Source organism: Asterias amurensis, chromosome 10, assembly GCF_032118995.1.
Source record: "Asterias amurensis chromosome 10, ASM3211899v1".
Lineage (NCBI taxonomy): Eukaryota > Metazoa > Echinodermata > Asteroidea > Forcipulatida > Asteriidae > Asterias > Asterias amurensis.
The window spans coordinates 12,335,333-12,352,756 of NC_092657.1; the positions used below are offsets into that span (position 1 = coordinate 12,335,333).

General features: G+C 36.8%; 1 protein-coding gene and 1 pseudogene across 1 annotated transcript; one reads left to right on the top strand and one right to left on the bottom strand.

Moving 5' to 3' along the window:
- The first annotated feature begins 12,748 nt into the window (after nucleotides 1-12,748).
- On the top strand, nucleotides 12,749-14,940 carry LOC139943296 (uncharacterized). Its single transcript, XM_071940121.1, has 3 exons — nucleotides 12,749-12,769; nucleotides 13,179-13,333; nucleotides 13,741-14,940. Exons 1-3 carry the CDS (start codon nucleotides 12,759-12,761, stop codon nucleotides 14,067-14,069), a joined length of 495 nt encoding a protein of 164 aa, XP_071796222.1. The 5' UTR covers nucleotides 12,749-12,758; the 3' UTR covers nucleotides 14,070-14,940.
- Nucleotides 14,941-15,456: 516 nt separating this feature from the next.
- LOC139943295 (P2X purinoceptor 7-like) lies at nucleotides 15,457-17,200 on the bottom strand (annotated as a pseudogene).
- Nucleotides 17,201-17,424: the final 224 nt, after the last annotated feature.

A 17,424-nucleotide genomic window follows, 5' to 3' on the forward strand; every position in this document is an offset into this window, starting at 1 on the left:
AATCTAAGACTTGAATCAAGTCTACACCTCATCCAACTCCGATTGTATTAGTCAATTCAGGCATCCTCTTCAATTTTATTTAATGTAACAAGCAAAACTATTAATTTACTGATTTTATTTAAAACTAAATGGCTACGTGACCCTACTAAATGGCTACGTGAGAAGAATGAAACAATAAATCATGAATTCAGTTCAAAAGGATAACAGTTTGTTTTCGTCATATTATTCATCAAACTATAAGCCTTTACACAATTAAAATCTTCACAACAAAATGTATGTATGGAAGGTACCAGACAGCACGGAACGGAGCCGAGTTAAAAAGTGACAATACCAAAGTGCACTGTGATTTATGTGTGTGTTTTACTAGTTTCCTCACTCCCCAACCAAAGTGACTACAATACGTCTCTATTGAATAACAATGGTATATTTCGACATGGTTTTTATATTCTGCTTTTTCCATAGATCCTGTTTTTTATGACTCCCAAAAATGGCCGACCGTGTTAGTTCGCAAAGTAAAAGGAAAACCACGCAATTTCGAGGCAAATTTGTGTGGATCATTTTATTCTACTTTTACAACATCTTTCCAACCATTATGTATTTATAACAAACGGTTACAAACGTTTTTTAAAGACCAACTCGTCCGATCCAAGGCAACGTGTTCCTTTAACGCATATAATGTTATTTACATAAAATAAGAAAATACTGGAACCCAAAACCGGGCTAAGCATACTAATTATGTTTCGTTTGGAACCTCCTTAACATCTCCTGCCCTAGTGGTGCCCGATCCAAGGCGTCAAACATGACTTAAAGCCATTGGACCCTTTCAGTTAACAGTATTGCCCAAGGCCCACACTTCGTATATCACAACTTCTATAACAAACCTGTGAAAATTTAGGCTCAATCGGTCATCGGAGTCGGGAGAAAATAACGGGAAAACCCACCCTCGTATCCGCGCGTTTCGCCGTGTCATGACATGTGTTTAAAATAAATCCGTAATTCTTTTGACCCAGAGGTGCTCGGTCCAAGTTGTCAAACATAATGATAATGAAGTAAATTTCGGACCGGGAACACCGGGGCGAAATCCTTCTTTTTTTCGATAAGTACACTGGGTTTCTTTTATATGCGTTACATAACACATGGGACCAACGGCTTTACGAAACCATCCGAAGAACGAAGCAATGGTTAAGTGACATCAGCATTTTGTAAAGTTAAGAAAACTCCTTAACATCTTTTGACCCAGAGGTGCTCGGTCCAAGTTGTCAAACATAATGATAATGAAGTCAATTTAATCACAAACAATGGAACCCCTATGAGCGGGCTAAGCACGGGCTAATCATAATAATATTTTGTAACCGTTGGAACCTACTTTATATCTTTGCCTGGTCAAACATCATTTAAAGGGGCATTACAGTATTACATTTAGTTTTAGCCCGCAAACGTAAAGTTAAAAAGCAATATAAAGACTAGGAAATAGAGTGCTCTCATAGTGGTGCACAAGGTTTGATACACACACATCTCAACGCGTGTTCAGGCTGTTAAGTCAACTTCTTAGTTTCTGTAAGTCGACTTGGTGAGATAAATTATGTCAGTTTAAAAGATCGACTGATCATTTTATCTAAGTCGACTTGGTGAGATGGATTATGTCAGTAAGTCGATTTACCATTTTATATAAGTCGACTTGGTGAGATAAATTATGTTGTTAAGTCAACTGATTGTTTTGAATAAGTCGACTTATCAAGATAAAATATGTCGTTAAGTTAACTTATTCCACGAAATAAGTCGTCTTGATGAGATAAATAAGGGATGGCACTCCTGGAGCTCCGTATGCACACGTTGCAACGTGTGTGTATTGAGATTGCGAGTTAGGGCCCGCGTGATCGCTAATAATGTGGGGCGTTTTTCGTGCCTGGGATGCAGAAGAATAACCACAATCTAAGACTTGAATCAAGTCTACACCTCATCCAACTCCGATTGTATTAGTCAATTCAGGCATCCTCTTCAATTTTATTTTATGTAACAAGCAAAACTATTAATTTACTGATTTTATTTAAAAAAAGGTTAATGGCTGTTAGCAAACAGCGTCCAACTAACATTACATGGTGTACATGTACTTGCAAAATAGTGTTACTGTCCTCACGTTTTTACCCTACTAAATGGCTACGTGAGAATAATGAGACAATAAATCATGAATTCAGTTCAAAAGGATAAAAGTTTGTTTTCGTCATATTATTCATCAAACTATACGCCTTTACACAATTAAAATCTTCACAACAAAATGTATGTATGGAAGGTACCAGACAGCGCGGAACGGAGCCGAGTTGAAGGGTGACAATTCCAAAGTGCAACCATCAGCCGTGAAGTTATATTATGTATGATGGTTGTCAAACGGATAAAAAGGTTGTTGTCGCCACAACCATGGAGGAAGGAATAGAAGGTGCTCGAACGACCCGCAAAACCGCAGAGTAACAAAAGAATACCCTGACAATGCCCCCGTCTAACCAGTGGAAAAAGATAGGAGATCTCCAGCTGGACGGCCGATTAACGAGCAGGATTAGATTTCTTTGTACAGTACGTGCGGTACCGCCGCTCTGCACCGTTGCCTTCGTGTAAAGTTGAATCATTGGAGACAAGAATTGTGAATAATACACGTTTTCATTTACCGTTTGTGGTGTTTCACTGAAACATCATGGCATGTTTTTTAGGTGTTCGGGCCAACAGCCCGGAACACCTCTTATTTTTGTTCGGCTTTTTTTTCTTTTTCTTCATACTTCTTCTTCTTCTTCTTCTTCTTTTTAGGTGTTCGGACTCGAGTCCGAAGACCTCTTGTTTTTGTTAGTTTTTTTTTAGGTGTTCGGGCCAACAGCCCAGAACACCTCTTATTTTTGTTCGTTTTTTTTTTTCTTTTTAGGTGTTCGGGCCAACAGCCCGGAACACCTCTTATTTTTGTTCGTTTTTTTAGGTGTTCGGACTCGAGTCCGAAGACCTCTTGTTTTTGTTCGTTTTTGGACGATAACCAGTAGATGATACAAAAGTTGTTACGTTACGATGACGTCATCAGTTGACGAGATACACTCATTCAAAGTTTATTATTTCAAAAAATCATAACTTAAGATCTACATGAGGGATTTTTACAATCAATACATCATCGGAAAGGGCATTAAAAACTCCGTAAACGCCTCACAAACATGACTCCTTTTTGATCTTGTCTTCTGGTTCAAAATCGAGGTTGAAAATTCAAAAATTCATTCTAAAGAACTAAAAAATTCCCCCATTAATTGCGCGTAAAGATTTTACAATTACATGTACATGTACTTTGTCACCACGTGTAAGCATGCGGTGCATTGCGGTCACCACGTGTAAGTATGCGGTGCATTGAGGAGCATAGTCACGCTCTGCACCACGTGTTGATCGTTTTAGTCTGCGTTCTCGTCCGGTCACTGAAGTTAAGCAAAATCGGGCCCAGACAGTATTTGGAAGGGAGACCACTTGGCGACCAAAATTTTTACTATTTATTTTTGTATTTAATTTTTTTTCCTCCTATAAATAGCTTCGCTTTAGTCTGTTTTCAAGGCGTTTTCAACAAAGATTTCCCTCCCGGTGAGTTAGTCTCTTCTCCAGTCGTCATTATGCATAAGCTCCTATATCCTCAACCACACAAGCTATTTTGACAATCTATACATCATATAAAAGGGCTTTACGTACGTAGTCTGTTTTCAAGGCGTTTTCAACAAACATTTCCCTCCTGGTTAGTTAGTCTCTTCTCCAGTCGCCATTATTCATCAGTTCACGTTTTCTCAAACACAAAAGCTATTTTGACAATCTATACATCATATGAAAGGGCCTCACGTATTCCACAAAAATGGGTATGTTGGTGACCTTCTCTTGACTTTTTGACCTTTTTAAACTGGAAGAGCCTGTAAAATGCTTTGAATAGGCAGTATTTAAAGGCTTTTAGGTTGAAATGTACACTTTTTGATGCTTTTTCCATAAAATTATTACACATCGAGAAAACTGTTTGGTTTTGATTTCTTTGTAATTTGACGAGCTATTAACAATACTTGTTTCATTTATTCAAACACTGACCCAACAATAGCCGAACACCTAGTGTTTGTTTCTACAAACACTATATCTAGTTTTTTATTGATACTTCTTCTTCTTCTTCTTCTGAATCTTCTTTGTCCCCTAACAAAAACACTTTTCCCAAGCTCGTATGAACTTGAAACTTCGCACATTGTTAGATATTTATTAGGAGAGCAAACCGTTTGAGTAAAGTCATGGTGACGTCATCAATTCTTGAGTTATGAATTTTCAAAGTTTATTATTTCAAAAAATCATTTGATCTACATGATGGGTTGTTACAATCGACACATCATCGGAAAGTTCGTTAAAAACTCCGTAAATGCCTCGCAGACATGATCCCATTTTGATCTCGTCTACTGGTTCAAAATCGAGTTTGAAAATTCATAATCTCATGTATAAAGAACTACGAAATTTCCCCATTGGTTGTGCGTAACACGTGTGGCGTACACGTGTAGTGTATTAGGCATAATTTATTTGGTGGCATGCTGCCAAGTTTATTGTACTCTGTGCCATAGCGTGATATGCATAGAGCTATATAGCTCTATTATTTAGACCTGTAAAGCTCTATTTATGCAGAACGCTGCGAAAACGATTTCCTCTCAATCTTCGGCGTCAAATTGTTCAAATGTTACCCTTCTGATGGCTTAGTGGTCAATGTGGAATTGAAGACGAAGTTTCGCTGAGATGGCCACCTACTTCAGTGATTCATGGGACTTTTAATTATGTGAGAAAACAACAGTAGAAAATGACGAACATTGGTCATGTTTTGGTTAAACACCGAGAAGAATAGAGACGTTACATCGATCGACCACTCCCCCCGGGTGAAGGGCGTTTTGGGCCCCCGGAACTCACGTCAGTATTACAATATCTATTACTTCTTGAACTTAGCATAATCATCAATTGTTTTGATTATTTGTTAAAACAACTATCCAAGTTATTCTGAGTTAAATATTTTGAAGACAAAAAAAATCTCTGGAATAACATAAGCCCTTTTAAATTTTCTCTAGTAGGAAAGGACGTTACGTAAACTAATCAATTTCTACCTCCATGCACAGACATGGATGTTACAATACAAAACATTCAAAGAAAACAGAATGGTTAAAGTATAAGGCCCAATCAATTAGGAGTGGTCTTGCTAAAATAAACTGCCGGATTAAACAAAACTTGAGTACAAACAAATAAATAGAACAATCCAGATTTTCATCTTCTTCTCTTCGTCCCTTGTCCTCGAACAAAAGCACGCTTCCCAAACTCGTATGAACTTGAAACTTCGCACATAGTTTGATATGCATTAGGAGTGGAATAATGTGTTAGTTAGGTCATGATGACGTCATCCATTCTTGAGTAATAAAAATTCAAATTATTGTTTCAAAAAATCATTATTTTTGATCCACGTTTTTTTTTTTTTTACTTCCTGTTTAAAATATTATCAATAGAGCGCGAAAAAGCTTCATGAAGAATAGTCTTCGTTCAAGGCGGTTAAACATACATGCCCCTTACAGTCTTTTCTTCAGTCGTCAGTCAATATTTCCTAAGTTCATATTTCCTAAACTACATAAGCTATTTTGACAATCTGTACATCATATGAAAGGGCTTTACGTACTTGACAGAAATGGATATGTTGGTGAACTTTCGTTGACCTTTTGACCTGTTTAAACGGGAAGTGACTGTGAAATGATTTGAGAGGGCGTGGTTTATTGTCTTTTAGGTCGAAATAAACATCCTTTGATGCTTTACCATCACACCATACAAGTCTGGCAAAGGTCTGGTTTAAAACAAATATTACCGATGACGTCACCAAACATACACTTCTACTAGATGACGTAATCATGTGGTTTTGACAGTTTTTGTAATTTGAATCATTTATTACAAATCTTGAGAACAAAGCAAGGTGTAATATTTGTTTTTTAATTGTTTTTTGTTTTTTTACTTCTTTTTAAAATATTACATCAGCTTCGTTTATAGTCTGTTTTCAATAAACATTTCCCTTTCGTTTAGTTAGTCTCTTCTCCAGTCGTCATCATTCATAAGTTCCTATGTCCTCAACCACAAAAGCTATTTTGACAATCTATACATCATATGAAAGGGGTTTACGTACTTCACAAAAATGGATATGTTGGTGACCTTCTCTTGACCTTTTGACCTTTCTAAACCGGAAGTGCATGTAAAATGCTTTGAAAAGGCTTATTTTCATGGGTTTTTCCTTTGATAATTGTCCACCAGGGTGTATTTTTGTACTCCCGGAAGCCGAACACCTTGTTTTTGTTATGACAAAAACTTGAGTCTAGTTTATTGTAAAATTGTGGCAATTTTTTTTTCTACAAAGAGTAGGCCCTACCCAAACCCTACCGGATGATCAAAAAAAAACTTTACACATTATCAGTTTTTCTTTGGTAATTTTACTAATCAGATGGTGGTCTGGCATCACTCACTTCATAGGTCAAATTTACAAGATTATCACAATTTGAAATAGATATTTGTCAAGTCAAAGTTACATTTTGTTTAACATTAACATTTTAAGGATGCTTAGAGGTTTGCACAGAGGGTCAGAGGTGGTTCTGAATTAATGAGAATATTCACACATTAAATATACACGATAGCAATCATCTTAGCCATACTAAGGGTGGGTTTTGATATTTTAATGTTTTAAACTTTGAGTTTGACAAATATTTATTTTAAATATTCTATGTCAGGTGACTCATATGGCTTGTTTGACTACAAGAGCACTACAGTTAAATGAGTTCCTTTTCATAATAGTTTAATGCAACACGATTTTACTTGAAGATATTACAGTCCAACTAAAATATTTGAGTCAATTTCAGTTGAAATGCTTTAGCTATGAAACTGTAATTTATCAAATATCCAATAATACATTTGAGCTATTTCAAACATTCTTTTTGTAGTTTTAAATGCAATGGGAGATCGGCTATAAGTCGAATTTGGCATTTGGATCACCTGATTTAAATTAACACATTATATTCTATTCAGCAACCACCGAAACAACAAACTAGAGGTTTGTTGTTTGAAAGTTAATCTATGTGTTATGTTATCGGCTCTTCTTAATTCATTGCTTTCGAAATCTGAACTATTGTTGATGACTATCCGATCAGGGTTTTCAAGTTGAAATGTCAAGCTCTCATTCAAAACGCCACCATTAACTTGGTATTCTCTCTGAACTGATCCTAATACATGGGGTTAGTTGGAGAGCAAACATTCTTTGATTACTCCACAAGTTTGGATTTGTTTCAAGCTAAGTTTTGTTTCGATTGACTCAGTAAATAATGTGTGATATTTATTTGTTTCATTTAATTTATTTTCAAATATAACTTTTTTGTGCTTATTCATATTTTTCTTGCCCCTCTGTTTTATCTCACGTGTATTAACTTTGTCTCGGGTCATATTGCTTGTTCTAAAGCTTTATTTTGTATCTATACCGTTTTTTTAATTGTTATTTTTCTATGAATATTTGTATGTATAAATTGTATTTAAAGATTATTAGTATTTACGTGTATATGTACCCATCTCAAGTTTGGATTGACAGACTTGTGGGTCACAGTGTTTCAGACTGGGTTGCTGTAAAAATCAAAGAAGTGGTGGCAGACTTTCAAAAATGGATTTTGTTTATACTTTGCACAAGTGAAGGCCATCAACCAAAATGTAAAAATAAAGCATAATTTGTGCTTTTACACCTTCGTTGCCATGGCAACGGTCAAAAGTCGAAAATTACCATATTTCACCTAATTTAGCATTTTTCATAAGTAAAAATTACCGAAAGTTGAGGGCTTCACTGTGTGAAAACCAAATATTGGACCTACCTCTCAGCTGGATATGGTAACTATAGATCCTTAATCTTTCCAAAAATGCATTTGACAAAAGTACAGTTAGTTGTGAATGAAAGATTCCATTATTTCAAAAAGGGGTGTTTTGAGGAAAAGTCAACTTGGGAAATATAGGGGGTTGCTAAAATTGTCAGAAGACCCAAAGTAGCATATTTAGGAAGGTTTTGCCTCTAGGCGTGAAAGAAAAGATACTGGTCTGTAAGAATTTCAAAAAAAAAGTTTTGGTATCTGTTGTAATGGGGAGCAGTGCTGCCACAAACTTCGTGCTTTTTGGGGAAAAAAACGTATTTATTTTCAAATTGTGTAACAGCAAAAATATGATTTTCTTTTTAAAGGATCTTGTTTACTCTTTGCACATGTTAATTCTTTCAACCAAAGTGTAAAAAGAAAGCATAGTTTTTGCATCCACACTTTGGTTGCCATGGCCACGGTTAAAAAATAATAAGAAAATTGCCATTTTTCACCTAATTTAGCTATTTTCATATGTAAAAACAACCCAAAGTTGAGAGCTACACTGTGTAAAGACCAAATTATATGACCTGCCTCTCAACTGAATATGGTAAATATATATCCTTGGTCTTTCCAAAAATGCCCCAGACACAGGTACAGATAATTGTGAATGGAACAATCCATTATTTAAAAAAGGGGTGTTTTGATCAAAGGTCGACTTGGAAAATAGAGGGGGTTGCTAAGTTTGTCAGAAGTCCGAAAGTAGCATGTTATTTTAGGAAGGTTTTGTTACCAGGCTTGAAAGATAAGATACTGGTCTGTAGGAATTCCGAAAAAAAAACTGGTATTTGTTGAACTGGGGAGCAGTGTTGCCAGAGCTTCATGCTTTTCGGCAGTTGTATAGATTTAAAGTTATAAAATAATGCTCTTTTTATTACTTTCTACGTGCTTAACAATGATTGAAGACTGACAAAATAATATAATAAAGCATTTTATGGCAACCTAACTATCAGTTGTATAAACATGCACCACATAATTTAAAAAGAAAGTTTTTGTATTTTTTGAACTGTGGAGCAGTGTTGGCAGAAACTTCATGCTTTTTTGAAAAAAAAATGTATTTTAAAAATTTCATAATCATACGAAAAAAATAATGCTCTTTAATTACTTTTTACATGCTGAACAATGATGTTGAATGAAAAAAACATGCACACAATATAGCAAAGCAATTTACAAGTATATAAATATAACTTTAATTGTATAAACATGCATCACAAAGACATTCTGTTGTATGTTTGTGGTCATTTACGTTTGGCTATAGCAGCTACAATCATCAACAAAATTTTCAATTTTCTTGACAAATGGACGTTCACAGCTCTTCGTTTGAACTATCAAAAATGTCTTACACGTCCTTTACGCGGCGCACAGGCATCACATAATCAGTGACAGTACAATTAATGGTTACGAAAATCAATTCATTTCCAAGTTCCTTATAGACACTAGACACTATTGGTAACTGTCAAAGACAATTGTTCTCACTTGGTGTATCTCAACCTATGCATAATATCAAATTCGTGGAAAATTACTTCTTTTCTCGAAAACAATGAGGGAGCCGTTCCTCACGATGTTTTATACTTTTAACCTCTCCCCATTAATCGTTACCAAGTAAGGTTTTGTGCAATGATTATTTTGAGTAATTACCAATAGTGTCCACTGCCTTTAATGGAACATAGCCAGATAACACTATACCAGCCGTATTAGCTGGGGTGAGTCTTCGAACTGTTCACTGTATACAATTGGGAGTTATATTTTTATTTTAAGTTGCTTTGCTTTATTTTATCATGTTATTTTTTTTTTCAATCCACATCATAATTCTCTGAAGGAAACTGAAGACACTACAAACCTTCCTACTACTAATGATGTGCAATGGGAATTTAAAAAGGGATCTTCAACAAAGGAGACGCTGTTCACAGCGCTTTGTAATGCATTGTCAACAAAGTTTAATATGCTTGGGGACTGGGCAGGGGAGGGGGGGGGGGGGGTATAACATCCAAAACTTAGGTCATTCAAAATACTTTTGGTCAATGTTGGGTAGTCCAAAAGGCTACAGGGTGCTATCGAAAGGTACAGTATTGATGGAAAACTTTAAAAAAAAATATAATTTTATTAATGTTATTATTTTAATCTGAAGAAAACAACTTCAAATGCATTTTTTTTTTTGGCGGCTGTACTGTTACAACAGGATACAATTGTATTTTTCTCAACAGTTTTTCTCAAAATGGAAGGACCAATGTTGGCCCAAAATACAACTGAAAAGAAAACATTCTGAAACCCCTGGCAAATTGTCATTTAAAGGGCCAAAAAATAGGGTAAAAATGCTGATTTTGTAAATTTCTAAAGACATACGCTAATGTCGTCCTAAAAAAAGCATAAGGATAAAAGTTAAAGCAATAATTGTTTGTCTCAAGTAAAACAAAGGACGACTCGTTGTATTGATGTGAAAGGTTTTATATAAAAGAAAAAAAAATGCGCATTGGCTGGGTGGAGCTGCAATATGCTAAAATACAGTTCTTAGACACAAAATCGGCAAAAAATTTTTGTTTTATGCACCTCAAAGCCCTTGCACCCGTTAGGTATAAACAATTAGAAAAAAATATAAAAAAAAAAAACAACAAAAAAAAACCCTGATATTTACCTATTAATAATGTATAATTTGTGCATTTTTTTTCCCCTGCAAAAGTGCTAACTTTCCGGCAAAACTGTGTTCGCGCACTTAAAATACCAAAACATTTTATTGCATTTTTATGTAGGTCGGTACCTTATCTTCCAACTATAAAAGTGTCATAATCCACAAAGTGCCACTTTCGGACTTATGGCCCAATTCGATACCCCTATTTTTCGCTATAAGAAAATATGACAAAAACACCCCTATTTGAAATAGTGGTTCGATCCTAAGTTGATCGCACACTTAATTTTTAAAAATATTTTCTGAAAGAATAAACATGGTTGTGCAATATGTGTGAAAGAAAAACTTCAACGTTTTCCCCTTTAGACGTACCAGTACTTTCAATTCACCTATATTTCAAAACTTAAAAAAGGTAAAAACTTGGAAAATTTGCTGAAAATCTTATTTTGGCCGTAACCATGGCAACCAATGTTTGATATAACTTCTTTTCGATTTTTGTGTTTTGTGTACCAATACTTACTTGTACATGGAGTTTTGTCAAAATCCATTTTTTGAAGTCTGTCAACATTTCAAAAATAACTTTGATTTTTACAGCAACCCAGTCTTAAGTACTCTTTTGTTAATTTTGGCCAGCTTGAAATGGGGTGTCTCTGTCCCTAATTCCCTGCTGTTCCCTCTCCCACCCTATTTTCTGTCCTTTACCAATCTACCATCATCTCCCATCATCTCTCTACTATTCTTCACATGTTTCTTATTGTATCCAAACCTTCAATGTATGTCAGTCATCTTCAAGAGAACAAACCTGTTACCATTACTCTATTGTCAACTGATTACCAATTCAGTGATTTGCTGATCGCGAAACTGTCAAAAGACTAGTTCTTGTCCTTTTTTACGAGCCTGGGATGACAGAGGTTCAGAAGCTTAAAGGCCGTGAAAAATGATAGCTTTGAGAGACGGAAACACATATACTTGATAAAACAAGCCCTACTGATTCCAAATAAAATATTACTTTACCATTATCTGTGTATTTGACCTTGAAAAAGAAGCGACAACCCTAGCACTCGCATGAGCCCCTTTGCCCCCATAATGTAAAAGTAGGACATTGAGATAATGATATGCACGTGACCCCAAAACGTCATAAAGGAGATCGAGTCACGTGACGCGGAAGTACACTAGGAGCTTCAACGTGTGTGTGTATGCTTTGTTTTCGCCGTAGCGATGCGAGCTTCACAATTTTATCCTCTGGTTGTATCCCAGTTTAGTATCATTTAATCTTCGATTTGTGTATCTAAAGTTCAGTGCCGACACTATCAAAATGCCCAAATCGTGTGTTGTAGGCGGGTGCACACGTAATATACTGAAAAATCCCGAAGTATTTTGGTTGTTGTTTCCCCAAGATAGTGCACTACCAGCGAGCATGAGTTCGTTTCGTCAACAACACACGTTCCGACTTCACACTACATGTAGGTAGTTCATCTTTTGTCTGCTCGGCTCACTTCACCGATGATTGTATTGACGAAACAGTTAAGAAGAAGCGAAGTCTTGGCTTGCCATTTCGGTTCAGACTTAAAGTTGGGTATGTCCCAAGCATCAAAGGACCAACAGTATCGGTCATGCATCAACGTCCGAAACCGAGTACTTCGACGGGAATTCCTTCGACGTCCGCCGATGTGCAGACTTAGTCGGATGAGCCCGGCCCTAGCACAAGCACCGCAGAGAAGACATGGAGTACAGATCCTCGTAAGCGCTCTGGGGGAGCATACCTCAAAAGGGAAAGAGCAAGGGTATGTACAAACCACCGATTTCGTTTGTCCAATTATTCATAATCATGGTCATTGGGGAAAGTTTCAATGCGGTTGTAAATTTAACAGTAATTAATACAAAAATTTATCTGAAAAGGTTTTCTATTTTTTTTTTAAGTCAATGCCATGCCATGGACTTCATTCAGCTTGAAGTAATTGAATTTTAAAACTGTTCTCTCATGGACCAGCAGACACTGTATTTGTCACTAAAGGTTTGTACACCTTTTGTTGAATATTTTTCAGGGTCGGCTTCTGCCAAGAAAGTTGCAGCCATTCTGGACAGCACGTGGACAAGAAAGGATGTGAAAATGTTGTCGCCATCCATGCAGACATCCTCGGTGGAAGGCTTCCACTCGGTTATTAACCAGTACGCGCCTAAGATGTTTTTTATTTTCGTATGAGGGCATGTTATGCAGGTGAGCAAATTTGGTCTACATACTAGGTTTAACCATATACTTTAGAGGGTGGTTGCGGGGGGGGGGGGGGGGTGTTGAGGTGAACTGCAGATCTCCCAAGGCTATCTGTAGTGTTTGCCTTAGAAGCTGTGGGATGGGGAATTGACTAGAAAGAATAACTACGGGCCTGACCCCCCTAACTAATTTATGGGACCTGCCCTTGATTTTTGCAATTTTTCAAAGAGTAGATCATAATTGGGTGAAACTTTTAGGTTGGATGATTAAGGTGTAAAAACAAAATGTACATGTACAGTGCATTAGTATTTTGTGCATTCCACTAGCTTTCATTTAAAGGTTCGGCCAAGGTTTTGGCAGTACACACTGCAACACCATGCATTTTATCATACAAGTACATCCTTGTTTATTTCAGAATATACCTTGCTGCGCTTCATTTCAACGAGAACACCAACAGGGCACAGGCCATGGACAGGGAGGGCAATCCAGCATTCAGCATCTGCTATCCAAGGGCCAAGCAGACCACGGGGGGATATACTGTCAGGAAGGTGCTCATAAAGGCCACTCACAGTAAGTGCATGGTTGTGTGCAAGTACATACATATGCTGGCACAAGAGGTGTTATTGTCGTGATTAATAATTTCTTTGCAAATAAACTTCAACTGATCTAAGTAATTTTTACTTTTTATTTGGGGCACAGTACAAAGACTTAATTTCTGTAAGATACAGTTGATGTTCAAGTCTCCTTTTTTTGCAGTTTATTTCAAATGAACAACTTCTTTGTTTTGGGGGCACCCCCTTATTTTTGTGTATAAAATTTTCCTTGTTTCACAATTTGCGCCTAGTTTTTCACCCTTCACATTCCTCTAGCAATATTTTGCTTGCATCAAAATTAACCAATTGATTAGGCAAATCCACATGAAGTTTTATGTGCACATTGTTGGTTGTGTCCTTATAATTGATTTTATTACATTATAGATTTCAGCAAGAGGATCATGGAAAAGGTTCTGTTACTCTGCGCAGCTGGGGCAGACACCAGAGCCAAGTACCCGGAGCTGAAGGCAAATCCTGGATATCTAACAGCAAAGGTAACTCGCCCTGACAAAACACAGGCTGTGAAAGAATTTGTGTCAAGGTTTGGTAAAGCGGTGGAGCCTGTAGGAAGACCAGAGGGGACTGAAGGTGTGGTTGTTCCAGCAAGTATGGCAACAAAGAAGAAGAAGAAGAAGAGCAATCATGCTGACAAAAGGCATACTGAGGGCCAACAAGAGGGAGAACCTTCATCCAGAAAGAAACGCAAGAAGTAAACGCCAAGTTGCCGCTAGCACATTCTTTGTGATTTTGTTAAAGTTGTGTGTAAACCAACAGGGTACATTGAAAACTTGTGGATAAGGACTGTTGCAACTAACACAAAATTGGAAGTTTTTTGGTTTTAATACCTTTGATAAATTCTTGTGAAACATTACAGTAGATACTGGCAAGGCATGTACCGACGTACAAAATTGCCACAAAAAATATTAACTTGGAATGCTGCGTTTGCCTGGTTTAAATAAGCTAAATGTTTACGTGCACAATCTTTATTATACTGTTGCCCACTTCTGAACAAAACACAAGAATTCGTCAAATGCGGTCAGTTTCATATTTCTAAAAAGAAACACAATAAGATGTTCTGTGTGAAACACTCAACTGTCAAAGAAACACAAAGAGAACTGGATATTTGGGACCCAAGAATTTACTCTTTGTAAGCAGGACTTCCTTGTTAAGGTGATTTTTAATGACTCGACCAACCTGTTGTACTAAAAATAAAAAAACCACAAGATTTAATAAATCGCAGTGCCAATTTTGAACTAAGTGAAAGATTTTTTTTGTAATTTTATTTTGCCCATGAAATTGGTGTGTCTGCATTCCACTGCTCAGTGGGAAGATGTACAGTTTAGTTTGTTACAGGTAATACAGTGAAGATGCCTCTGACAGTGATTTTATCAAAATTCTCAAGATAAAAAAAACATGCTTCCAAAACAAAGGTTCATGAATGCAACCTGTGCCTTGGGGTATTGAAAAAGTCGAAATGGCATCTCACACCCTTTTTCCTCAAACAGAAATTTTGGATTATCGTCAGTCATAATATTTTCTCAATTTGTCAGTGTAGGGACCCATTTGCTGCAGTATATATGGGTGGGTGGGTGGGTGGTTGGGGGTGACGACACAACAGAGCATAATCCTTTGATATTCATTATGCATTCATTTCAGCATGCATTTATTGTTACTTGGTTTGCACACTAGAATACTATTCGACTGAACTCGACCAATATAACTAGCCATGGCTACCACTACATTTTTAAATAAAAATGCAACAACATATTTTTTAAATTTGACATCGTGGTGAGCTTGAATTTTAACAAACACATGTACTTGTGCCGTATAATTGTACATTTTTTTTATTGTAAAGTACAAATTCTGTTTTATTTTTCCTACTCATCCATGAGTGCATCACAAAAATGAATTTGACATGGCATTCCCTCAAATATATTTAGTCCAAAACTTTGAATGTAAAATATTTTGTGTAAAAAAAAAAAAAAAAAATGAAAAGGCCTCTTTTGTAAACTTTACAAAAACGCTTGACCGTTCAAACTCATTTTTGAAAGACTATCATCATATTTACATTGTAAAGTGTATATTTACTCCTAAACCATGTAAAAGTGTTACTGATATCCAGTTATGTGTTACTATATTGTAAATCTACATGTCATCAAGGTCAGGAAATCTAAACCCTTCATAGTTGCCTCCTTCATCGGGGAAAGTCGTTTTGGTTATCCCCACTATGCATGCTGGGAGGGGCACTCTGTTGTGTCTTCCAAGGTAACCATAACACCACCTGATCACCTGCCGATAAGACACATGTCTGTACTTTCTGTGAAATAAAAAATAATACCGTTCTGTTTTACAATCAACAAACTGTATATCATTTGTCCATTTGTTACGTTGAATTGACCAATGTTCTAGCCAGTATCAGTGTTACCAGGATAAGTGGGATTGACGAAATGGGCTCAAACAAGGAATATTGGGCTTATCAAGAGAGTCGCCTTTACTTTGGGGGTGGGAAAAGTGTCCTGATACATGTTCATGTATGTCACGTTTCTCATAAAATAGATTATCTGAATATAATAACCAGGTTGTGTGCTTCTATTTCGGTTCAAAAATCTTACAGAAAAAAAAGTTGAAATTTAAAAACATTGAAAATTAACTCTTACCGTGGAAGGTCACCTTCAACAGCTCTAGCCCCATACTGTTGTCGGTACGCATAGTACGCTGTCTCTAGTGTTCCGGGGTTCAGACATGTAGCCGAATACCAGGGATGGTCTGTAAAACAACTGAAACCCTCAGTGTCGACTCCAGTATGAACGATTTTCGCCTGTATGGCTGCAATCTCTTTACAGCAAATGCAGTTGTGAACGAACTCCATCACCACACATTTACCACAGGAACACCTTCAATTCAAAAAGCAAGACAATAAGTCAGACATTTTTTAGAGAACTGTGGCATGGAATTTAACTCAACATTCATGTACACAACTGAATTTCACTTGGTTGACATCATGACAAATTAGACACTAACAGTTACAGAAAACTACTCACAAACAAAGCTGTCTTTGCATTGTATGATGTATGATTGTGTAGATATAGACGAGCGAGTATAAAGGCCTATGATTTTATGAGCCAAATGACCAGGTATACACACATGGGTACGTGTTTTGCCCTCATCAATATCAGCAAAAGCCTACATACACAGGCTATGTAAAATCAGTGAACTATACTATGTCAATGATTCAGAAATTAAAATTACCAGTCGGTATTGTTCAATCGCTCGTTGTTGGCAGCTTGGTCATTCCCATCTTGTTCTTCATCGGGGTCGGCGTCATCAGCAGCAGAGCAGCGTCACCTTGCTGTTGGCGTGGTCTTGCCAGTGGCTCGAATCTATATGGTTCAGCCCCACGAACCACCTCCTCATCCTCATCGTCTGGCTCAACGTCATCGCTGTCTCCCGATCCCCCTGAGATACTTTCAGATCCTTCACTGAAACCATCAGAATCTACACTGATTTCTTCCCAAAATTCGTCACCGGAGTTTTCAGAGGCTGACATGTTTACTTCGTCGAGGAAAGAATCGGCGGACAATACACGCACATTACATGTGGGGCTTGCGTAGCGTGCGTGAGTTGTATGGGTACCAGACTTAGTCAGTCTCCTTTATGACGTCACAGCCATTGCGCAACAACCAATCGTGACCTCTGCATTTTCAGAATCGCGACGCGCGGGCTTTTTAAAAAATCCTTGTTTTAATCTTTTTACAATTTCGAGAAATTATCTTTGTATACTTATATATTGTGTTTGATACATCAGCAACTAGATTTTGAAAGTGGATTGAATGGAAACTTCTCATTTTCCACGCACTTTAACTGTACAAGAATGCAGCAACCTGCTGAAACGTGCACTGTATTGTAGTGCAGTGCATGCAGTGGAAAGCTTTCATAGCTAGAAGTGTTTCCACTGAATTTGACTCAAAGGATTAACTTGTTTAGATTCTAAAATTGTATCAACCTGTACAATCCTGTTGTATTAAATTATTATAACAAGTAAAAATGACAGGGACTTGTTTAATTTTA